The sequence below is a fragment of the Desmodus rotundus genome, chromosome 6, assembly GCF_022682495.2.
Source record: "Desmodus rotundus isolate HL8 chromosome 6, HLdesRot8A.1, whole genome shotgun sequence".
In the NCBI taxonomy this organism is placed as follows: Eukaryota; Metazoa; Chordata; class Mammalia; order Chiroptera; family Phyllostomidae; genus Desmodus; species Desmodus rotundus.
This window is the reverse complement of record NC_071392.1, coordinates 104,861,794-104,885,131: the sequence shown is the minus strand read 5'-3', so window position 1 is coordinate 104,885,131 and position 23,338 is coordinate 104,861,794. Positions and strand designations below refer to the sequence as shown.

Genomic DNA, 23,338 nt, shown 5'->3' with positions numbered 1-23,338 from the left:
CTGGTGGATGCAGGGGCACAGACTTGCGCAGACCCCAAGGGTTCCGGTGGAGCCCCCTCCCTTCCCGCAGCTGGTAGAAGGAGTCGTCTGTTCTAGGCTAAATAAACAAGGAGGGGGAAGCAGTGCCCGGTTCCCTGCCCCCCAGGCCGACCCCCGCACAATGCGCCTTTCTCCAGCGGAGAGCGGAGACGCCGCTCGGGCGCCGCTGGAGCGCACTCCGTTTGGCCTATCCCCCTTCCCCCCCCCACCCCCACCGCCCCCCCGGCGGCATAGCAAGACCCACAAACCGACCCCACAGAAACCAGATTTTTTTTTAAAGAAAAAGAAAACAAACAAACAAAAAAGAAATCCAACAAAGAACTGAGCGCATCAGCGTGCGACAAGGGCGTGCGGATCTAGCACGCGCCCGCCTGTTCCCCTCAGTCAGGCTTGAGGTCCCAGAGAGGCCAGCTCGAACGCAGTGCTGGGAGCCCGCCAGCCCCTTGTCTCCAACAGCCCGAGCCCCAGGGGCTCAGGCTCAAGCAGCCCCAGTGCCCCGACGGCACACGAGGGCCCCCACAGTCCTCGGGGTCACCCCTGCCCGGGTCCCGGCCACCGTGGCCCTCACATATGGGTAGCCAGCTGGTTCTCCAGATCCTCCAGGCGCGCCGTCAGCTGGGCGAGTGAGCTGTTAAGGAAGTCGTTGGGGATCGTGGGGCTCCCGTCCCCTTCACCCTAGCTGGCTCCCGCATCCCCAAAGGATATGGTTTTGAGTCAGACTCTCGAGCGCCCCCAGCGTGCGGCCCTGGAACTCCACGAGGCTTTCGCATTCACAGGGACTCCGAAGCTCTGTCCCCGAGCTGATGCCCTCCTCTGCCAGCCGGGCACAGAGAGTTGGGGGAATAAGAATCTGCAGGAGGACCAGCCTGCCCTGGCCGAGGCCCTCTGATATATACCTCCACCCAGCCTGTGGTTGGGTGTTTGAGTTTTGGGTTCAGACAGACCTGGGAAGAGTCCCAGCTATGTAGCTATGAGATATTGGAAACCCCGCCCAACCTTTCTAAGCCTCAGTCTCCTCATCTGTAAAAACGGATTCAGTGAGAAAACCTATCCATGGGCTGGTGCTGAGGATTCTATGATCTGCGAGTGCATGTGCCCATCTTGGAAGAGTGTTTCTCAAAACTTCATGCTCAGAATCACCAGGAGACCTTATTAAAATACAGGCTATTATTCAGAATGGGGAGGGAGCTGAGATGCTCCCAGGGGCCACTGATGCTGCTGGTCCGTGGGCCACACTGGCAGGACCAAGAGCGCACAGCAGCAGTCTCCAAATAGAGCTGTGACAAAATGTCCCATATCTGTCCTGTGCGGTGCGGTAGCTGCAAGCCCCACGTGGCTATTTAACACTTGAAATGTGGCTAGTGTGACTAAAGAAGTAAAATTTTAAACTTTCTTTAATTTTAATTCACTTCAATCAAATGGGCACACCTAGCCCACGGCCGCCTTATCGGGGAGCGTGGATCAAGAGCACTGCCGGGCACAGCAGATACCCGAGAGTGTATTTGAACTGGACCAGCGGTTCCCCAAGTGTGGTTCCTGGCCTGGAAGCATCGTACCGTCTGGGAAGCTATTAGAAATGCAAATCCTCACACTCCACCCCAGACCTCCTGAGTCAGAAACACCAGGGTTGGAGCCCAGCCATCTGGCTTCAGCCGGCCCTCCTGCAAGCTGTGTTTGAACCTCTGGGTGAGTCAGATGCACACTGATGTCTAAGAACCACGGATCCAAGTCTGTCTCCGACACATTTCAACATCTCTGAAATCAAAATAAGTGCCTTACGATTAAGTTTGGCACCTGCTTTTTTCTTAGCTGTATAGAAAGTAACGGTGAAGTTGACAATGGATGGTATCCTAGATTCACTGACATTCTATAAACATGTGCCATTTTTAACGTGGCAGCACAATGCCCGGGCCATGATTTGAAAAGTTATTTCTCAATCTTGTACATGCCCTTAGCAAACTGCTGTCTGTCACGTCATTAACGGTACTGAGGACTGTCTGGAAAATACTCTTAACTTGCCACAGAAGGAAACCAGGGGCCAGAGAGTGGGGAGGATCTGCCCAAGGTCATACAGCCAATTAGTGAAGAGCCTCAATCACAGAGCCCAGATTCCACCTAGAATTCTAGAGCTGGAGGCAACCTTGGGCAGCCAGCACCCTCCCCTGTTACAGAAGAGGGAAGTTAAGGTACGGATGGAAGTTAAGTGAGTTGTCCAAAGTCTCACTGTGTGGGACGTAAGAGCCAGGACAGAAAGAGCCCTGAAGGAGCAGTTAATCCACTGCCTCCACAATACGCTGACTAATTATTAGAACTAGCCCAGGGGGTGTATGTGTACATGTGTATGTGTGTATATGCATATACCAGACACATGTATGTACGTGTATACGGCTGACCCTTGAATAAAGTGGGGATTAGGAGCCCTGATCCGCTGCATTGTTAAAACTCTGTGTGCATCTTAAGTCGGCCTTCTGCCGGCGCAGGCTCCCAACTGCGGATGGAAAACACAGTTGACCCATGAAGAGCATGGATTTGAACTGGGCAGGTCCACCCACAGGCATATTTTTTAATCCACATATAAGTGGTCCTCTGCAGTGCAAGGGTTGTTCAAGGACTAGCAGTGTGTGTGTGTGTGTGTGTGTGTGTGTGTGTGTGTGTAGCATTTCCCAGGCCCGGCCCGGCCCTACTGAACCTAGCTCTGGAGGTAGGGCCTGGTATTCTGAAAGAAGAGTCACATCTTAGTATAGATTCTATGGTAAAATTACCCCCCAAAACCTCCCACGGGGCATGCACAGCACAGCACACCACACGGGTCCGGCGGCCCCTTCCCCTCCACAGAGGGCACTGCCCCCCCTTTTCTTCAGCTGAATGCCAGATAAAGTAGACAGATCACGGTCATGGGCTACATCGTGCGAAAGAAAATACGTAGCTCTGTGTACTCAAAATACACAAGGTCCTGCCACTTTGCCGGGTCTGGGAAGGTGACTTCCAGCAAGTTACTAAAATCTATGATGTGACTCTACTTAGAAATGCTGCGTTTGGCATTCCTTTGAAAAAGTTTCCCCAAACTATTCTTAACACCCACTAATTTGGGGGACAGGTAGCTTAGTCTAGCGCCTCTGAAACATTGACATACACATGAACACCCTGCGGGGCTTGTTAAAGTGCACAGCCTGACTCGTGAGGGCTGGAAAGAGTGGGAATGCGCGGTTCCGCTGGGGCGTGGCCCGCGCTCTGAGTAACAAGGCTCTGTCCAGTGAGCCCCTGCCCTGGCTGTGCCTCTGTGAAAGGCTGAGGAGTCAACAGTAAGGGGAGACAGCGGAGGTTGGGCAGTGCGAGACGCGGAGGGCTCCCCAGCCAGATGCGCTCACCCGGGCAGATGCTGCCTTTGAGGTTCTCCAGCAGGTGCGTCATGGTGCTGAAGTCAGGGGCGTAGGCCACGTGCAGCTCCGCGGGCTCCGAGGCGATCTGGCGCAGCTCCTCCTCCACGGCCTTGCCCACGCCCACGGCGTACATGACGATGCCTACAGGGGAGACAGGGGGTGCCCCAGACCTCAGAAAAGCCACCTCCCCGCGTCCAACCCGACCCCAGACCAGTGCGTCCGGCACCAAGCCCACCTTCCTCCTTAGCGCGTGCTGCCCACACTGAGATGTCATCCTGGGAGCGGCCGTCGGTGAAGACCAGGCCCACGCGAGGCACGTTGAGGACGCGGGGCCGCGCACCCTGCGCCTCAGAGAAGCTGTGCTCTACCATGTGGCGCAGCGCCAGCCCGGTCATTGTTCCGCGCTCCATGTACTCCACAGCCAGGACCGCCTGCTTCACCTCTGCTGCGGTGCCATAGCGGCCCAGCGGGAACTCCGTGCGCACCCTGCTCGAGAACTGCACCAGCCCCACACGCGTGCCCTCGGGGGACACGTCCAGGAAGTCCACAATCTGGTTCACAAAGCGCTTCACCAGCTCGAAGTTCTGCGGGCGCACACTCTTGGAGCCATCAACCAGCAGAACCAGGTCCACGTGGCCTTCCCGGCACCCTGCACAGAGAGGGGAAGGTCTTGGATGGAGGAACCAGCACTTCAGCCAGCAGCAGCCATCTACACATCTGGGCGTTCATTCCCACACACTTATTGCATAACAGATACCATGTGTGAAGGCCTTCCTGTGCTGGGCACTGGCGTGATGTGCTATTGTTACATCATTTTAACCTTCGCCATTTACTGAGTGCTAAGCACAAGCCAGGCGGTCTGCTAAAAGCACCTTTTTAATAATGATGATAATGATAATACCCACAACCACGAGAGTTACTATTTATTGATCATCTACTATGTATCAGACAGAACTCTAAACACTTTACTAGTTTTAACAATGCTAAATAAAAACAAAAACATTGTTACTTGACAGCTGACCATGCACCAGACACTGGGCTAGGTGCTTTATATATTTTTTCTCCATCTTCCTGATAACCTTGGGGATTGTCCCCATTTTCTATAACCTCAGGTTCTGAAGGGTAAAATGCTTTGGTCTGGATTTCATGGCTAGGAATGGCTGAGCCAGGATTTGAAACCGGGTCTCTCTGACCCTCAAACCCATGCTCCCAATCATTCTGCAGCGTGGACTTCCCCATTGTGAGCCAGGGACTCTGCGAGCCCTGACGAGGGTCCAACAATCAATGCAGAGTAATCCTGACCCATAAGGAAACCAGGGCAGAGCAGAGTTGTCGGATGAGCCATGTGTTACAGTTAAGGAAAATGCTAGAATAGAGGGGCACGCAGAGAGAGCCCATGGGAAGAACAATTCATTTTTCCTGGAGTTGGTGAGGAAGGCTGCATGGAGGTGGTGACATTTGGCTTGGTCTTCAAGGATGCGTAGGAGTTCTCCAAGGCAGGAAGGGACATTCTAGATTGTGGGAACAGGATGTTCCCTGTGCAGAGGCAGGGAAGCTGAGAGCTCTCCACACGTTCGGGAGCGCGCAGGACTAGTGTGGCTAAAATGTCCAGACAGGTTTATGGGGTTGGCTGAAGCTAGACTGTAATGAGCTAGGGTGGTGGTTTCTAAAACTTGAGCACAACCCAGAGTAAAAATGAAAATAACACATCGTGACATACTACATATCATTAAAATTAAGTTCATGAAGCAATGCTGTTAACTCTGTTTTTTCTCTCTTCCTCTTTTTAAGATTTTATTTATTTTTAGAGAGCAGGGAAGGGAGGGAGAAAGAGGAAGAGAAACATCTATGCGAGAGGGGAACAGCGATTGGTTGCCTCTCATACACATCCTGACCGGGGACCGAACCCGCAACCCAGGACGTGTCCGGACCTGAACTGGAACCAGCAACCTTTCACTTTGTAGGCCGACACCCAACCAACTGAGCCACACTAATCAGGTCCCTCTCTTTCTTTTTAATGCTGGTTGTAATCCCCTCATTTGGTTTCATTATCCACTAATGAGGTTGCACCCACCGTTTGAAAAACTTGGGGGTAAGGCATTTGATCATGATTCGATAGGCCCCGGTGAGCCACAGATGGCCTTTGAGCAAAGGAGGAGTGTGAGCAAATATGTATTTTAGGAGTTAACCTTGGCACCAGGGTGGAGAATTGAGGCAGGGCATGGCACACCCTCCACCCCCCATCACCACCACCCATACCCACACATTCACACCACACTCACACCAGAGTCAAGGACTCTCCCAACGCGAGCAGGGAGGCAGGGACAGACAGAACCCCTTCCCACCCATAACTCACGGCTGCAGCTCTTGCCATCTGCCTGGAGCTGCCGCCCATCAGGGCACAGGCAGTGGTAGGTGAGGCCCTTGCTCACACACTGGAACTCACATCCATGGTCTACGCCATTGCAAAGGTCCCGGGCTTGAAGGAGACACAGGTCAGGATGAGTCAGGGTGGGCTCCGCCAACCAAGACCCCCACCCCGCCCCTCTGCACAATGCAGGAGACCCCTCCGCACCCTGGCAGCTCCTCCCATCAGGCAGCAAGTCGTGGCCCTCTCTGCAGCGGCACCGTGGCCCACCGAGGGTGCTAACACACTCCTGCTGGCAGCTGTGGTTCCCGAAGCTGCAGTGGTCAATGACTGGAAGGAGGAGGAGGCAGCTAGGCGTGACTCCTGATTGGAGCCAGCAGACTTCAGTCTGGGGTGCTAGTGGGGGGAGGGGCTCGCCGGCCCCTACATCTCCTCTGGTTCTGCTCAAGTACAAAGCCAGCTGGGCAGTGACAGAAACAGGAACCTGGGGAGCTGACACAGTGACGCTCACAGCCCTGAGTGCCTTCAGCACACAGGTCAATGACTGAGGAAGAGGGGAGGATGGCATATACCTCGGGGCTTTGCTTCTCAGCCCCGAGAGCACAGCTTTTAAAAACACCGGTGCCTGGACCCCAATTCCCGAAGATCCTGACTTCATTAGCCTGGGGTAGTCCCCAGACATCTGTGATTTCTATAAGCACTGGCCTCCTTCCTCTGGGCCAGGTGCCCCTGTCAACTCGAACCCTCAGAGTGTCCCTTACTAAGCCAGGAATCCACAGAAGACAGGGTCCCTGCCCTGAAGATGCTCACTGGCTAATAGAGAACCAGACTCTGCCACTTCACCGGCCTGAGCCTCCATGTCCCCACCTGCAAAACGGGGACATAATGGAGGAGAGCGATTGCTATTCACAGCTTCCCTCCAAGGAGGGCATGCTGCTGCCCTGGGAGTATCTTGCTGCGTTAGAGGTGCAAAGGTGGCCTAGAGCTGCCCTGGGGAGTAGGGCCTGGGGAGGGTGAATTAGCCTGCGCACAAAAGTGGGAGTTTGGGGTTTCTGGAAAAAAGATGGGAGTGGAGAGAGGAAGCAAAGGAAGAGACAAATGGTGTGAAGGTGAGTGACTCTGGGTTGAAGGTGCCAGGGAACAGTCCGTTGTGGAGGGGTGACTGCGGGCTTTCAGGGTCAAAGGGGCCTAACATTCAATCATAAAAAATGGGTGTGTCCTTTTCTGTGTGTGTGTTTGACTTGACTTGGATGTAATTCACACCTCTGTTGTAAAATGGAAATATGAAGGAAACTTACATGCCCTCGTGCTCACGAGTGTGTAAACCAAGGAAGAGGCTGATTCACACACGTGGAACAAGGACAGCATGTGTGAGGCTGAGGAATTGAGGGACGAGCCATAAACCGAGTGAATCCAGCAGGAGCTCAGAGTGAGAGGGGACCACAGAAAGGAAGCACCTGGGGAATTTCCAGAGATCTGGGGGGCGGACTGGGATGTTCACGGGTCATCACGTGGGGCTTCAAGCCAGTTTTGATCTAGAAACAAGAAGACGCCAGATGACACCTGGGTTAGGGGAATCACCTGACCTGTCTCCAGGTAACTGTGAGCTTGAGAGATGACGTAGCCGCGCTCAGAGCCGGAGATCTGATACTGACTTGGCACTCAGGGCATGGTGGCTGCCGTTAAGATCAAAGGAAAGGACGCGCACGCACACGAAAAAGGAAAGTCCCGGTTATATAAGCAGAACATTGTGTGCCGCGGCCTTTCAGAAGGCAGAAATGAAGAATCAGGCCTTGAAAGGCTCGCAGGTGCAGAGCGGAGCAGCACGAGAGCCCAGGTGAGCAGCCCAGAATGAGCTGAGCTGCCGCAGGAACGGCAGCGCGTACGAGGCAGGGGTGGCGGTGCACGGAGACCCTAACTGAAGACCCCAACGGCGTCTAGGTTACGGCAACTGTGAAGATGTGCCTGGGAGGAGACACAAGCCAGTGTGGGCAGTGTGTTGGAGCCCGGTGGGAGACGAGCCGCAGAGTGGACAGAAGGATGCAGAAAGCATGCTTAACTGCGGGGTAGAGGTTTCTAGCTCTGGTCCCACCAGGGACTTGTGTGACTCCAGGCATACCTTTCCTTTCTTAGACCTGTAACGTGAGGGAGCTGGCCTTTACTTCCAAAGGCCCTTCCAGAACCACTGGGCTGGTGCTGGGGCAATGGGGAGCCACAGAAGGCTCAGGAGCAGTGGGAGTGCAGGGCAGGAGTCGCTCTCACCCACACAGCTCTTGTTATCTGCTGCTAGCTGGTAGCCGGGGTTGCAGGCGCAGCGGAACAGGCCCGGGGAGCTGATACACTGGTGCTGGCAGCCGTGTCCCCCCTCAGCACACAGATCCTTTGCTGAGGACACACAAGAGGAGAATCATCAGGGGACAGATGGGCAGAACCCCCCAATAAGAGAGCTGGATGGGGCCAAAGGCAGGAACCATGATCAAGGACGGCCTGCTGACTCAGGTGGGCCGGAATAGGGCCGATGAATAGGCTCATAAGGGCGGGGCAGGGCTAGATGTGTCAATGGGACACGGAGGGGTAAGATAGAAAGGTGGGAAGTGCAGAATCAAGGTAGGCGGAGTAACTCAAGGTTGTGGGAGGAGCTAAAATGTGAGTGGGCGTGGCCGTGCCCTGTGGGCGGACACGACTCTTGGGAGTGGACCATTGCTCTCAGCTTGGACTGGCGGTGTTTCCTGTGTTGGACATTAAGCCTGTGGTAAACCACACACAGCTCATCGTGGGTGGGAGGCACGCCCAGTGTTGCTCCTGGTGGACGAAGCCTGAGCAAAAGTGAGCAGAGCTGGCCTGTGACACAGCACGAGCCTCAGGCCTGAGCGACTCTACGATCTGGTGGGCGGAGCTAAAGCTGGAGTGGGCGGGCCATTGGGATGGGGTGGGATTCTAGGCAGTTCAGTCTCGCCCCAGCACTCTCCTAACTCACCACACAGCCGGCCCTGGAACTGCAGGCCAAACTCCTGGATAAGGTCGAAGGAGTCAACCAGAAAGACGTGCTCGTCCAGCGGGTGGGACGCCATGGCGCGAAGGGAGCCCACGTCCGCGCGCTGCACCCCCACCGCGTAGATCTCAATGCCGCGGGCGCGCGCCTGTGCCGCCACCTCTGCCACCCGATCCTGGGGCCGCCCATCGGTCACGATGACAGCGACTCGTGGCACGCGCGCCTCTAGAGGACGCGCGCCTTCAGCCACGCTGAAGGCCACGTTCATGGCGTACTGGATCGCCAGCCCGGTCATGGTGCCCTGCGCCAGCGGCACCAAAGCGCGGATGGCGCGCTCCATATCCTCGCGGCGCGAGAAGGCGCCAAGCCGAAAGACGCTCTGCACTTGACTCGAATACTGGATCACGCCCACGCGCGTAGCGTTGGGCCCCACGTCCAGGTTGCGGAGGATGCCCACCAGAAATTGCCGCATGGTCTCGAATTCGAAGGGGCGCACGCTGCGCGAGCTGTCAATCACAAACACCAAATCCAGGGGCCCAGTACGGCACCTGGGACCTACGGGGAGATCAGAAAGGACTTTCCTAGGTCAGCAAAGCGTCATCTCGGAGGAGATCCCCAGGGAAACCCAGGGCGGAAGGGTACTTACTACCCCTGCATAACGGCGCCCACACAGAGTTAGCCTAACAAATGCAAGTGAGGTACATTCACTCGCCCAGGATTTGCTGAGGACCTGGGCTGGGAGATTTCACCAATTCTCTATCCTACAGCTCTGAGAGCTATTCTGAGGAGGTATTTACTTATTCGGAGGAGGGAGAGGGAATGTTGCAAACTCAAATGCTTGTAGGGGCCAAGCAGGCAACATAAATGAGTGAATTGGTAGGGTAGGGCGGTGGACGCCCAGAGAGCCTTCCTAAAGTGGGCAGCTCCGGCCAATGTTGCCACGCAGGCCTGTGGACCCCATGTTAGCAGATCCTTGGATTTTTCGAGAGAAGTCCCAAATCGGAATTTTTATGTGGCATCTCCTGATTTTTCAATTAACTTTTACTTCAATACCAAATGGGCATTCTGCCATTTTGTTACCTCTAAGCCACTTCCTACCAAGGAGGGACTGAGGCCCAGAGAGGGAAAATGGTGCATTGGAAGCCATCCCCGAGGGTCCCAAAGCAGGCCTAGCGGGGTGCAGACAGAAAACCTGCTTTTGTGCCTCTCCCCTCACTGGTGAGGGCTCACCTTCAAACTGGAGATGGGATTCCCAGGGCCGGAGGAGGAGCAGCAGCATGAGCAGCGGTGGGCATGGGAGGCCCCTCATGGCAGTTGGGGGGCAGAGAACAGAGGTGTTGGAGCCTGGAGGGAGGATGGGAAATAGCAAAATCATAGTATTTGCAGAACTCCTTCTGGGTGATGGGCACTGGGAGGTGGAGGAAGGTCATGGGTTTATTTTACTAATCTTTCTACTTTTGGGTATGCTTTCATAATCATTAATTTTTCAACCCCCACCTGAGGATATTTTTTCATTGTTTTGAGAGAGAGAGGAAGTGGGAGAGAGAAACATCCATGAGAGAGACAGAGAGCGAGAGATCGATTGGAGGAAGGGACAAGGCTCCACCCAACTGAGCCACATGGGCCAAGGCCATAATAATTAATTTTCATTACAGTGAAATTTCTGGGGAACACAAGGAATTCTGCTTTGCAAATAAATAGAAGTAGATAAAAATATACACAATTTAAAAAGAAAAAGACTTTCCTCCATGCCAGGCACCCTGTTAAACGCTTCCCATGCACTGTGGCGTTTAGTCCTCTGACAAGTCGTGAGACAGACTGTTACTGTTGCTATTATGTAGATTCGGAAACCGGCTCAAAAAACTTCAACGCTGGTGCTCAAAGTCTCCGAACAAGAAAGCGCTGAGCCAGGATACAATCCTATGCTTAGGGGTTTCCAGGGACAAGCCACCGTGTTCCACGCCCTCGTCTCCCCTGGAAGAAAACCTCTGCAGAAGGAAGCCATTCCCCACCTCAGGTATCCCGTCTCCTACTGCCTACGCATACAAGGCGCCTCTGTGCGGCTGTCCTCTCTCCTCCCCCCTCCCTCCCTCTTTCTCTCTCTCTTTCTCTCTCTTTCTCACACACACACACATTCAGACACGCATGGTGCATCCGTAGACCTCAGGGAAGGGCTGCGCACCCTTTCACTGTGTTGGGAGCGTAGGGGGCAGCAGGCACTGCTTTGGCCAACACCCCCCCCCCCCACTTGAATTTGAGACTTGGCGTCTCCACTTCCCGCCAGCTCTCAGGAGAAGCAGCCAGGGGGCGCCTTTCAAGGTCTGGCTTCGTTGGCTAGGTGGCCGTGGGAAGCCCACATCTGCCCAGCAGGTGCCCCGCACAGAGCAAACAGCAGGCCGGGAGCCCCGGGGACTTGAGATAAGGCCGGGTAGGATATATCCGGCACGAGGACCCTGGGGCAGGAGTGAGCAGGGTTCTGAGGACAACAGCACTAGACGCACCCAGAGGGCGGTGAGTGAGCGGCCGGGGGGCTGCGGAACGTGGTCATGGACCCTGTGGGGGCAGCAGGTGAGCATTCACCCTCCCGAGGCCCCTTGCGAATCACGAAAGTCTCCCATTGTACAGAAGGCAAAAGTAAGGCCCAAGAAGGCGGCTCGCTGAGCTGCAAAGGAACCTCGGACTCTGCTCCTTTTCTTCCTTTTGAGCTGCCTGGCAACCTGATGTCCAGGAGACATCGAACCTCTTTTCCTTCCATTCGCTCCCTCTGCTCTCTACCCCACCCCCGCGCCCTGTGCTGAAGCTGCGTTAGCCATTTTTCTATTGCTGTCTCTTGGTAGAGGGGGCCAGGCGCCCCGAACCCAACCGCAGCCCCGCCCCTCCCCCTAGTTCCGTGAACGGGCCTATTCTGAGCGAGGTCGCGTGCCTGCAGCTCACTCTAGGCGGCCTTCGTGTCCCCCATCCTCTCCGCCTTCAACTTTCAGGCCTGGTGGAAGAACAAAAATCCCCCTGGCAGAGTCCTTCGTGGGAGGGTGACTAAGCCAGATGTGCCAGGGGCTGGAGGTGGGAGGGTGTGGGCCGTAGCTGAGGCCAGCACTCCCGGGGGAGCACGCAGGTAAAGGGACAAGGACTCTTTGCCACCTCTCATCCTTTCCTACTTTCAGAAGCCTTGAGACCCCCAAATCTTGATTAAGGACCCCTTATCCTGCTCTTGGCTTGAGCAAACATCTCACCTGGCACCCCAGGTGCACCCCAGGAACCCCAGAAAGTCAAAATAGCAGTTTCTTCAAAGTTCATCACCTTTCCAACCCCCTCATTCTACAGAGGAACGAGGTCCAGAGAGGGTAGTGTCTCCCCCAAAGTCACACAGCAACGTGGTGACAAGGCTGACGCTAGAACCCAGAGGTCCTCGGGGGGTTAATTAGTCCTGCGTTAAATGAGAGATTTGGAGATGCCTTTAGGGTGGGGAAAGTGCGCTCGCAAGGCAGTTCTGTGAATAACTCAAGAGTTGGCTGAAGAATAAACACCTTGAGGACATTCCTGGGGGTCTCTAGGGGGAGGAGATTAGGAGAAACGTCCCGCCCCTTTTTGGTGGGCTTGCAGGTGGGGACCCAATTTGGAAAGGATGCCCCAGACACGGCGAAGGGCACTGCAGGTCCAATGCGGGCACCACAGTTAAGTACTGTCGCCTGGTCTGGCTGGCGGCCTGCACCCTCGCAGACCCCTCAGCGCCCCCAGGCCCTTTGACTCACCTGAACCTGCTGGACGACTCGGAGGCGCGGCCGCAGAGCGGAGCCGACGGGCGGAGCCTCCCGGGCAGCTGGAACAGGTAACGGCTCGGGCAGCGTGCCCGAGGTGGGGACTGCCAGGCGGCTGGAGGGAGCGGAGGCGGCGGCCGCATTTAACCCGGGCTGGCGGATGGGGAGGGGGAGCGCGGGCTGCGACCCCTCCCACCGGCAGGACGATCCCCCATTTTCCCGAGGGCCGGGGCGGGGCCAGATCTGCGGCCCCTGCTTCAGTCGCCCTGTGAGCCGCCACTGGGGCTGCGGGGCTGGAATTCCGTGCAGTAGGAGGCTGGGCGGCCACCCTCTCCGCAGCCGGAATGCGTTGGAGGCCTCCGAGCCACTTCCCCGAGGAGAGCCCCAAGGGGCGGAGCGGGGCCTGGCTGGGCCGCCGTCTGCCAGGCCCTGCTTCCGAGGGTGCGGCGCGGCTCTTGCCCTCCAGTGTCCCCTCCAGGAGTGAGGAGAGGCCTCCGACACTGGTCCTGCGAAGAGGGCAAAGGATGCAGAAGGGCAGCCTCAGGGTTCACGGTTCTCCCCGGCCAGACCTGGTGGTCCGTCCAATCTCTGCCGTGAGGGCCTGCTTTACACGTTCTCTGCAGTTGCTTAAGTCTTGGGCCCGCCTGCCCTCACCTGTCAAAACTTCCAGGCCGATAAGCCATCAGGCCCCCTAGGCTCTGCCTGGCCCACTCCACGGGGTCGATGAAGGCCGTGAGATTTAGGGAAATAAAGCCGAGACACTAGCAGGCCCCTGCTCTTGGAAGGAAGGGGGAAGGGAGTGGTACTTTGCCCACGGAAAAACTGAAATCCGCCCCCCACCCACGCACACGATTTTGGGGCCTTCCCATATGTGCAGACAGGCGTCTGCCAGCAGGCCAGAGAGTGCTGTCGTCCGTGGGTCTAGCACAGGCTCTTCCTCCCTGGCATCAACACTGCCCTGGGGTGGCTCCCCTCGGGCTGCCGGGAAAGCTACACGCCCTCACGTACTCTGCCTCCATCCCAAGGCCAACACAAGTGCGGCCTTTGTGCCGAGGGGGCCTCTCCCCAGTGCTCCAGGATACGGTGGGCGTGGGGCCAGACCCGCAGAGTGGCGCCTGGGTGGTCCCGGTGGGCTCCGTGCAGGCCTCATTGAGCACCGCGCAGCCCAAATATGTAGCCCACAACTTGCAGGCGTCCCCTTCCTTACCTAACACTTCCTCGCCCTGACCACGAGGGGGCACCACTAGAACTTCATCTCATTCAACCTAAGCGCTTCGAGCTCCTTGGCACCTCGCCCTTTGACACTCCCTGCTGCGGGCCTCCCAGGTCATCCCCAGAGCGCACCACAGTCCTGCGGGAAGGCGTGCGCCGGTGCCTGCAGCAGCAGTGCGAGCAGACAGTACGGATCCTGCACGCCAAGGTGGCCCAGAAATCTTACGGGAATGAGAAACGGTAGGTGCCTCAGCGGCCCTCCCAGGTCACCTCGGCGTCCAGCCACATGCGCTCCTCCCCGTGTAGTGTCTTTTAGAACCTGGGTAGAACCTGTGGCTTAGCTATTGACAGATCGTGGGCCTTTCTGCTCAGTCACCAATAATGCCCACTTTAATTTTAGCAGAACCTCCTTGGGAATCTACAGTCCCTCCATTCACACATTCATTCATTCTTTCATTCAACAACTAGTCAAGTTGCTTGTCAAGTGCCAGGCCCTCTGAGCACCGCTGGGCACTGGGCACACGGCTGAAGGAGACGAACACGGTCCCTGCTCTCATGGCATCTTCATTCTGGCGTGGAAGAGGCAGGCGGTGAAGTCCCCACAAGGCCCCGATGAGAGCTAGAAGGGGACAGAACAGTGCAATGTCATAGGAACAGAAGGGGGGCTCCTTCAGCTAGAAAGGTCAAGATCACATCTGTGCTGAGATTTCGATGTGAAAATGGAGCCAGACAGGTGGAAATCTGGGGGAAGCTATTCCGATTAGGAGAAACAGGAAATGCACAGCCCCCGAGGCTGAACCCACTTGGCCTTGGCCTGTTCCAGGTACAAGATAGAGCGGAGGCAGTTTGAGAAGGGAGGTTGGGGTTGTAGGAAATAAACTTGGGCAGGTAAGCAGGGCCCAGATCATGTGAGGACTTTGAATTGAAACCGTCGGTGGGTTTTAAGAAGACAAGTAACGTGGAGGCGGTAAGAAGCCAGTGGGTTCTGGGTAGGTTTGGAAGGTGGAGTTGACAGGACTTCCTGAGGGGTTGAGTGAGGGGAGTGGAAAAAGAAGGCTCGGATGTGAATGGGGCTCACAGCCACGGAGAAGCCTGGCGAGGGTGGTGGGAAAGGTGGAGGGGGATTCTTTCGCGTTTCTGCTATCAACTGAGATGCCTACAAGATGGTCCAGGGGAGGTGACACCTGAGTCCAGCGCTTACGTGTCTCCGCAGGTTCTTCTGCCCCCCGCCCTGTGTCTACCTCGCAGGTCCCGGCTGGAGGGTGAAGCCAGTGCAGGGCCAAGGTGAGGACAGCCTCCAGGACTGGTTGCCTTCCTGGGTGAGAGGGACCACGCAGCAGAGAGTGGGAGCGGGGCGGTTCGCAGACGCAGTTTCGCCGCGCCCCCTGGCGGCGAAAACTAGGCTTGCCTTGGCCCTGTGTCTCTTCCGAGTCCTTCCAGACAGAGCCTGCGGGCGTCCCTTTCCAGCCCACCAGGCGGGGGAGACGGGGCCCACCGTCTGCGGTTACATGGGGCTGGACGGCGCGTCCGGCAGCGCCGCCGAGACGCAGAAACTGAATTTCGAGGAGCAGCCCGACTCCAGGGTGAGAGTGCATGGCAGGGGGGCCCAGTCCTGCTCCGTTCCTTGCCCCTTCCTTGGGGAGGAAGGCTCATTTACTCGCCTGCAGAAGCCGAACTATAGGTATAGGGGGTCCCCCTACAGGGAGCCGGTATCGGGGGGCCTGGAGACCGAGGTTCTGCATGCAGCGTGCGCCCGGAGCTTGGACCATGCCACTTCATGTCACGCCCGACGGCGCGGGCGTCAGATAACTGGGGGAGGTGGTTCATCCCGAGGCCGGAGGGCCGAGAAGCGCCGGGCGTCAGATAACTGGGGGAGGTGGTTCATCCCGAGGCCGGAGGGCCGAGAAGCGCTGGCTCCATCCCCGGAACCCCGTAGGAATTCGGCTGCGCCAAGACCCTGTACATCTCAGACGCCGACAAGAGGAAGCACTTCCGGCTGGTGCTGCGGCTCGTGCTCCGAGGGGGTCGGGAGCTGGGCACCTTCCACAGCCGCCTCATCAAGGTCATCTCGAAGCCCTCGCAGAAGAAGCAGTCACTGAAAAACACCGACCGTGAGCGGGGCAGGGCTCAATCGCTGGGCAGGGTGGGGAGGTGCCGTCTAGTCTGCAACAGCTGGATTGGGGAGACGGAGAGGCGGGATTGTAGGGGTGCGGTCTGAGTGGAAGAGGTGGAGTCTGAGCCCAGAGGGGCGGGGTCTGCCTGAGCCCTGGTGGCTTAGGTCTGGGAAGGAGAAGTTAGAGAAAGGAGAGCAGAGAGAGCAGAGGGGACAGAAACGAGACTTGAAGGTATGTGTGTGGGAGTGTGTGTTGAGGGGTGTTGGGGGCCCCTCAAATGGCCAGCAGGTGCTGAACTAAAGACAGATTAAAAGTGACAATAAAAAGACAATAAAAGTGATGATAAAATTCAGTTGAAATATTCACTCAGGGCCTGGCCTGTGCCTGGCTCTGTGCTAGGTGCTGCATTCCTGTAAAACAAGGACAAGCGTCTGCTGGGAGGAGCACGTAGACCAGCAGGGGAGAGAGACACGCATAGCAGATCACAGAGGCCGTTTGAGACAAGTCCCATCCTGGGCGCCAACTGTCAAGGTCACTGTCCCCATGTTGTAGATGAGAAAAATGAGATTTGGAATATTCATCCATTCATTTCACAAACGTTTGGGCCTATTTTATTCCAGGGGACTTGCCTAAGATTGGCCAACTAGGAAGTGGCCCAGCCCGGATTTGGACTTGGGTCAGTGGGACTCCGGCGCCCAGCTCGTACCCCTAGCCATACTTACTGTCTGTCTGTCAGGAACCCTGAAGGCTGTCTCAGGTCCAGCAGTGCTCTGGCTGACCCTTCATGTCAGGAGGGGGCCCAGGAGAGAAGCGGTACAGTGTGATGGGTGCCGGGCAGATGCTGGCTTTGAATCCCGGCTCTACCCTTCGCTAGTGGAGTGACCGCCAGCAAGTTGCTGTCTTAAGTAGAGACAGTATTACCTACCTCTGAGGGTTGTTGAAAGGCTCAAAGGAACTACCGCCTATGAAGCATTTAAAACACTACCTGACACACACAGGTAGCTATTACTCAATGGCTGGGAACTTGGACTAAGTAAAAATTGAGCACCGACAGAATGCGCAGCACTGTGAGGGGAGAGAGGAAGACGACTCAGTGCTTTCCCCCCAGGTGGTCAAAATCGAGTCAGGCTGGGAGAGATCCATGTCAAGCCCTAGAAGCACCGTACTGCTGTTTCTCACCTCAGGGCCTCTGCGTATACAGCCCCCCAGGCCCTCCTACCTGCTTCGTGCTCCCCAGCTGAGAGTACAACCTCCTCCAGGAAGCCCTCCTTAACCCAATCCTATGACATTAGCCTGAAATGTTATATTCATGTTCCTTTCTCCTCTCTGAGACTGTGAACTCCTCCAGAGCAAGACTGAGCCTAATTCACGCTCTGGTGCTCAGTACCCAGCAGCACAGTGCCTGCTGCAAAGCAGACCCATAGTGAATACTTGGTAATTCTGTTGATCGATCTGACGGATGCCCAGGCAGCAAAAGGAGCAGGCGCAAGTGCAGAAGCAGGTCTCAGGCAGGTACACCAGGTAAATAGCTGTGAAATGTGAGTTCTCAGTGTGTCTAAGCCAGTGTGCACAGGAGTCCAAGAGTCTCAGGGGACAGAGGCTCAGATGTGTCAGGCACGTCCAAGGGACCAAACCATGTCCCTTGTCCCACTGATCTCCCCTCCCTCACAGTGTGCATATCCTCGGGCTCCAAGGTCTCCCTCTTCAACCGCCTGCGCTCCCAGACGGTCTCCACGCGCTACCTCTCCGTGGAGGACGGGGCCTTCGTGGCCAGCGCGCGCCAGTGGGCTGCCTTCACGCTGCACCTGGGTAACCGCAACGGCAGGCCAGGACTGGGTGTTTCGCTAGCTTGTTTACTCTTCCCACAACTCCTCGAGGAAAGCAAACTCCGTCCCCGGGACTGAGGCTTTGAAGCACAGAAAGCCTTGCCAAAGTCCCTGGGAATCAGTGACCCACCTAAGCTCCTCTGACTCTGGTGTCCAGTCTGGTCCCTGGTTCTAGCACCCATCCTGGGGCTGGGGGGAGGGGGGCATTTGTGAGGATGACCATGAATGACCCCTCCAGGATGGGAACCTTCAGCCTTAGCTGCCTTCCTACACACCAACCCTACCCCCAGGATCTAGGCGTGAGTGGGGTGGAGTCAGAGGCAAGAAGGGCAGAAGCTTGGGACCCCCTGGAACCCTCCTTTCCTCCTTTCTTTTATCTTCAGCTGATGACTGCCCTTCCCAGGGGGACTTCCCACCTCGAGAGGGTTACGTACGCTACGGCTCCCTGGTGCGGCTCGTCTGCACTGTGACGGGCATCACGCTACCTCCAATGGTATGGGGAGGGAGAGCCCCCAGATCCATGCAGAAAGTGTGGCCCACGTGGGCAGGGCTGGAAGGTGAGGGCCCAAGGCATGAAGACACTTACCCAGTTCTCTGCCAGAACACTCAGTTCTTTGTGGGGCTGGAGAGAGGTAAAGGGCTACTGGCATGAGGGGATCTGCCAGTGCCCACGTGGCTACTGGAGGGGCAGAAACCTGGCTGGGAGGGCGGCCTCCGGGGACCCAGTCACCGTGCTGCCACACTCCCTGCCACCCTTTTGTTGTAGATCATCCGCAAAGTAGCCAAACAGTGTGCGCTCCTTGACGTGGACGAGCCCATCTCCCAGCTGCACAAGTGTGCATTCCAGTTTCCTGGTGGTCCTCCTGGAGGCGGCGGCACCTATTTATGTCTTGCCACAGAGAAGGTGGTGCAGTTCCAGGTGAGAAGCAGAGAATATCAGCACCAAGCATCTTAGAAAGTCAGAATGCAGAGAACTACGGAATGTAAGACCACCATCATCCTCCCAGTGAGCTATACTGCCCCCTAGGGGATGTTGGAATCATAGACTACCGGGACAGCGTCAGAGAAGGTAGAAAAAAAAAGTAATACTATTACTAAGCAATACCTCTTTCCAAAGAATATTAGAGTCATAGAATGTTGGGACATAAAGTTGTAAAATGTAAATTAAAATAATAATACGTAATAGTCGTGAGTATTATTGAGCAAAGACTATTAGAATCACAAAGCTTAAGTCATAGAATTGTAGAATGTGAGAAATTTATTATTATTATTTTAATCCTCAACTAAGGGCATGCTTATTGATTTCAGAGAGAAGGGAAGGGAGGGAGGGGGGAGAGAGAGTGAGAGAGAGAGAGAGAGAGAGAAAGAGAGAGAAACATCGACAGACTGCCTGCTTCTCTTACACGTGCTGACCTGGGACTGAACCTGAAACCTACGCATGTGCCCTGACCAGGGATCGAACCTGCCACATTTTGGTTTACAAGACGATGCTCCAACCAACTGAGCCACACTGGCCAGGGCAAGAGAAATTGTTATTAATAAATAAGCAATACTACTCCCCAAGGAAGATGATCACGAAATGCTGAGGGATAAAGTCATAATATGTAGAAAATACAATGACCGAGCAATTTTAGAATTGTGGAATGTTAGGGCCCAGAACTACATGGTGTTAAATATAGAATTCTAGAACCCTAACAAAATAGACCTTTAGCAACCAGCTCACCCCAGCGAACGTACGGAACTCTGGGAGAACTGCAGGGTCTTGTCCAAGCTCGCAGGGCAGGGCAGGTAAACGGAAAAGCCTGGGCCTGGAACCGGGAGCTCGAAAGCCCGGGCACTACTGGGCTCCGCCCGCGCTGACGGCCATCATTCACAGCTTCTACCTGTCCCCTCGGGTCTCTCCCAGGCCTCCCCCTGCCCCAAAGAGGCTAACAGGGCACTGCTTAACGACAGCTCTTGCTGGACCATCATTGGCACCGAGTCGGTGGAGTTCTCCTTCAGCACCAGCTTGGCGTGTACCCAGGAGCCGGTCACTCCAGTGCCCCTCATCAGCACCCTCGAGGTGAATCCAGGTGCTGGGGGGTGGGGTGATAGGAAGGGAGGGCCGCAGGCCTTGGCCACCCCTTCCCCCACATCAACTGGTGCCACCCTTTCCCAGCTGAGTGGAGGGGGTGACGTGGCCACACTGGAGCTCCACGGTGAGAACTTCCACGCGGGGCTCAAGGTGTGGTTCGCGGACGTGGAGGCCGAAACCATGTACAGGTATGGGAGCAGGGAGAGGAGGGTGCTGTCATCAGCGCTGACTGATGTCACTGCGGGCCTAACTTCCGTGCTCTACCCCCAGGAGCCCGCGGTCCCTGGTGTGCGTGGTGCCTGATGTAGCCGCCTTTGGCAGCGACTGGCGCTGGCTGCGCACGCCCATCACAGTGGCGGTGAGTCTGGTGCGTGCCGACGGCCTCTTTTACCCCAGCGCCTTCTCCTTCACCTATACCCCGGAATACAGCGTGCGGCCTGGCCCCCCGGGGGTCCCCCAGCCTGCCACCGAGGCCGACGCGGACGCGCTGCTGGAGAGCATCCACCATGAGTTCACCCGCACCAACTTCCACCTCTTCATCCAGACGTAGGCGCACCCAGGTTGGCCCCAGGCGGGTTTCCTGGGTCCTAGGTCCTGCTCTCTGCTCCCTTTGCTGCCAATGGAAGGGAAGGCCTGTCGGAGCAGCAGCGGGAGGCTCTCGTCATTGAAACCTGGCCCTGTGGGTCTTGCATGAGCCACCGCCTCCTCCTTCGTCATCTAGGAAGATGCGACCTGAGTGATGCTCTCTTTGCAGCCAGTCACGAGTGTGGCTGTCCCTGCCTTCACCTCTGCTTCACTCTCTCAATCAAACACTCTCTTTCTCCCTCAGTAACTTTGTAGCCTCTGTATGGGTGTGCCCTCTCCCTCCATCTTTGTCTCTCTCTGCCTCTGCGCCTCCCAGAGTGCAGTTTCATGCACCCAGGCATGGCCTCCAGACTCTGAAGCAGAGTGTCACGAAGGGAGTACCAGGTCTGTCCTGAAGCACCGCGCGCCTGGAGCTCTGGTTCTGCCCTAGGCCACAAAGTCGCCCTTCCTTGTACTCTCTACAGCTGACGCCAGGCCCCGCACCCCAGCCTGTGCTTGCTCACGGGCTCACATCCTTCGAGGGCAGCCTGGGGCAGTGGGAAGGTCTTGTCACCTTAACTGTCCACACAGGCACTTCTCTTGCAGGCCCAACAGGATGAAATCCTGAGGATCAGGGATCCCTCTGCTGTGCTAGTATCACCCCCAATCCAAGGCAGAGTCTAATCTGCATGACCCACCTGTGCAAGAAGAGAGGTGCCGGGTCCCCCACCCTCACACACAGAGGGAGGAGACCCCATGTGAGGAGCAGAGGGCCTACACTCTGGGCCTTTTCTAGAGAAGACGCTGGCATCCCTGACCCCTGTCCCTGCTGTAGGGGCCACCTGTCGGCTCTGGCGATGAGTTATCCTATGAACTATCCCCCACCCCAGGCAAAGATGCACCCCAGGCCCAGAAGCTAACACAGGACACCCAATAAAACTTTTCCCAGGCAGAACTCCTGGGATCAGCCAGGCAGTAACCCAGCCAAGGCAGGAGCTGCTCTGCAGGGGGACCCTGGACCAAGTCAAAATCCACCCCTGCTCAGCCTGCCCACCCTGTGCCTGGTCCGTGCTCTGCAGGGAAGCAGAAGAACCAGGCAGTGTCCTGGCTCAGGCTGCTGGAACCGGGGACACAGATATCAAGGGTGCCAGCTACCCTTCCCAGCCCCTGCTGGGGCCAAGTGGGGAGAACCGGTTTGAAATGTTGGTTCAGGGTGCTCACACACCCACTTCCACCTTCCTTGAACTCTGAGGAGGGGCTTGTTCCCTGCAAGTCTCCTCCCCAGAACATGGAAAGCCCCATGAGAAAGAAGATGCTGACATTTCCCAAGAGGTTTGCCCTTTAGCTTGCCCAAGGTCTCCATCAGTGGGCTGAACCTGCTATATGACAGGGGAGGAGAAGTTTGTTTGAAGACCCTCAGAGGCCCCTGTGAGTGAAGCCTGGCCAAGGAATGCAGGGCACAAGTTGAATGGGAAGTGTCCCCGACAGGAGAAGTGTCGGCACACCAGGGGAGCTCGAGCCGTTGCCTGTGATGGTGTTGAAGCAGGAAGCCACTTGTGAGGAGGCTAAGAGGGGTTTCCAAGCACACAGGAAGCTGGGGCTCAAGGGCCATCCAGCCCTGCCCTCAAGGACTTTGCACCGCCGCTCCACAAGGCAGGCTGTTGGACGCCAAGGACCTAGGTCGGCATGAAAGCCCGGGCCCAGCCATGGGGCTGTCTTCCGAACTCCCCTCAGGACCCCCTGGGACCCTGGGTCCCACCTGCAAGCCTGCCACCTCAGAGGTCCAGCTGCTGGACTGTCCTTGGAAGTCCTCCTAGCCCTGAGTCTGAGTCCATGAACATCAAACTCCCCCCACTAGCCCCCTCTCACTCCCTGATCGTCTTTCTCCTTCCCCCACACCATCCTGTCTCCGAGGTCTAAGGCCTGACTCCACCTCTCCTTCCCCGTGAAAATAGGCTTCCTCTCCTTCTACCACTGCCCTGTTCCCCCCACCCAGCTCAGATGTCACTTCCTCCAAGATTTCCCCAAGGCCGGACCTGCTACGTAATTTGTGGGGCCCCAGCAAAAAGAAAATGTATGGCCCCTTGTGTCAAAGTTATTAAGAATTTCAAGACAGCCACAGCAGAGCATGAAATCAAGGTAGGGGCCTACTAAACACAAGGCCTATGGTGACCACACAGGTCACATGCTCACAAATCAGCCCTGGCTCCAGGCTTTGCACCTTGTGGACAACCTCACTGGGACTTTGTCACTCACCGCCCGCCTTAGAACAAAGGGCTTTATGTACATTTCAGGTGTCCCCTCTAGACTGTGAGCTTCAAGGGGAAAGGAACTAATTGCTGAATATCCTGGAGGGTGCATTATAATGCTAGAGCATTGAGCTGGGGCCCAATAAATACCAAATTGCATCGCATTGCTTTGGCAGATTTGGAGATTGCAAGTACAAAGTGCCGCCAGAAGGTGGCACTGTTCCCTTTCTGAAAGTTGAGTTTTCCTGTAGTGGTTAGGGTCCTTAAAAATATTTACTTTTTCAAGCTCTCGGAATGAGAACCTTCCAGGGTTGAGAATCATTGCTCTCATTCACATTTGCTCCTTGTTTTTTAATCCTTTTTTTAATCCTCACCCAAGGACTTTTTTATTGCTTTTTTTAGAGAGAGAGAGAAGGGAGAGAGGAAAGGAGAGCGAATCAGCGATGCAAGAGAGAAGCGTGGATTGGTTGCCTCTCATACATCCCCAGACCGGCGCGCAGACCGGGGATCAAACCCGCAACCTGTTGGTTATTGGACTATGCTCCAACCAGCTGAGCCACGCTGGCCAGGGCTCTCCACATTTTTACAGAAGGGGAAACTGAGTCTCTGAGAGAGAAGGCCCATGAAGCTCTGAGAGAAGGTCGAGGGCTGAGCCTGATTTGAATCCTATACTCCCAATGCTAAGTCTAGGGCTCCGAGATTCTTTTAATTCTCTCCCTAATAGTATTTCACACTTTGAGTTAGCTGCTAGGTGTAGGTGGGGTG

General features: G+C 56.1%; 2 protein-coding genes across 2 annotated transcripts; one reads left to right on the top strand and one right to left on the bottom strand.

The window, feature by feature from the left end:
• Positions 1 to 268: 268 nt before the first annotated feature.
• On the bottom strand, positions 269 to 12,861 carry MATN4 (matrilin 4). The gene is made up of 10 exons (XM_053927233.1): positions 12,529 to 12,861; positions 10,010 to 10,123; positions 8,765 to 9,334; positions 8,050 to 8,172; positions 5,995 to 6,117; positions 5,776 to 5,898; positions 3,655 to 4,068; positions 3,408 to 3,560; positions 746 to 852; positions 269 to 663 (listed from the first exon to the last, which is right to left on the bottom strand). The coding sequence occupies exons 2-10, from the start codon at positions 10,086 to 10,088 to the stop codon at positions 604 to 606; spliced, it is 1,752 nt and encodes a 583-aa protein (XP_053783208.1). The 5' UTR covers positions 10,089 to 10,123; positions 12,529 to 12,861; the 3' UTR covers positions 269 to 603.
• On the top strand, positions 11,249 to 22,713 carry RBPJL (recombination signal binding protein for immunoglobulin kappa J region like). Its single transcript, XM_024559648.3, has 12 exons — positions 11,249 to 11,347; positions 12,497 to 12,605; positions 13,861 to 13,986; positions 14,960 to 15,030; positions 15,214 to 15,329; positions 15,683 to 15,857; positions 17,532 to 17,669; positions 18,070 to 18,179; positions 18,453 to 18,605; positions 19,593 to 19,748; positions 19,845 to 19,948; positions 20,031 to 22,713. Exons 1-12 carry the CDS (start codon positions 11,326 to 11,328, stop codon positions 20,308 to 20,310), a joined length of 1,560 nt encoding a protein of 519 aa, XP_024415416.2. The 5' UTR covers positions 11,249 to 11,325; the 3' UTR covers positions 20,311 to 22,713.
• Positions 22,714 to 23,338: the final 625 nt, after the last annotated feature.

Coding starts and splice junctions, on each gene's coding strand:
- RBPJL (XM_024559648.3), top strand. CDS start 11,326: ATGGACCCTGTGGGGGCAGCAG. Junction 19,749..19,844: donor CCCTCATCAGCACCCTCGAG/GTGAATCCAGGT, acceptor ACCCTTTCCCAG/CTGAGTGGAGGGGGTGACGT. Junction 19,949..20,030: donor GAGGCCGAAACCATGTACAG/GTATGGGAGCAG, acceptor CTCTACCCCCAG/GAGCCCGCGGTCCCTGGTGT.
- MATN4 (XM_053927233.1), bottom strand. CDS start 10,088: ATGAGGGGCCTCCCATGCCCACCGCTGCTCATGCTGCTGCTCCTCCTC. Junction 9,335..10,009: donor ATCCCATCTCCAGTTTGAAG/GTGAGCCCTCAC, acceptor ATCTCCCCGTAG/GTCCCAGGTGCCGTACTGGG. Junction 853..3,407: donor CAAAGGCAGCATCTGCCCGG/GTGAGCGCATCT, acceptor CCCGGCTGGCAG/AGGAGGGCATCAGCTCGGGG.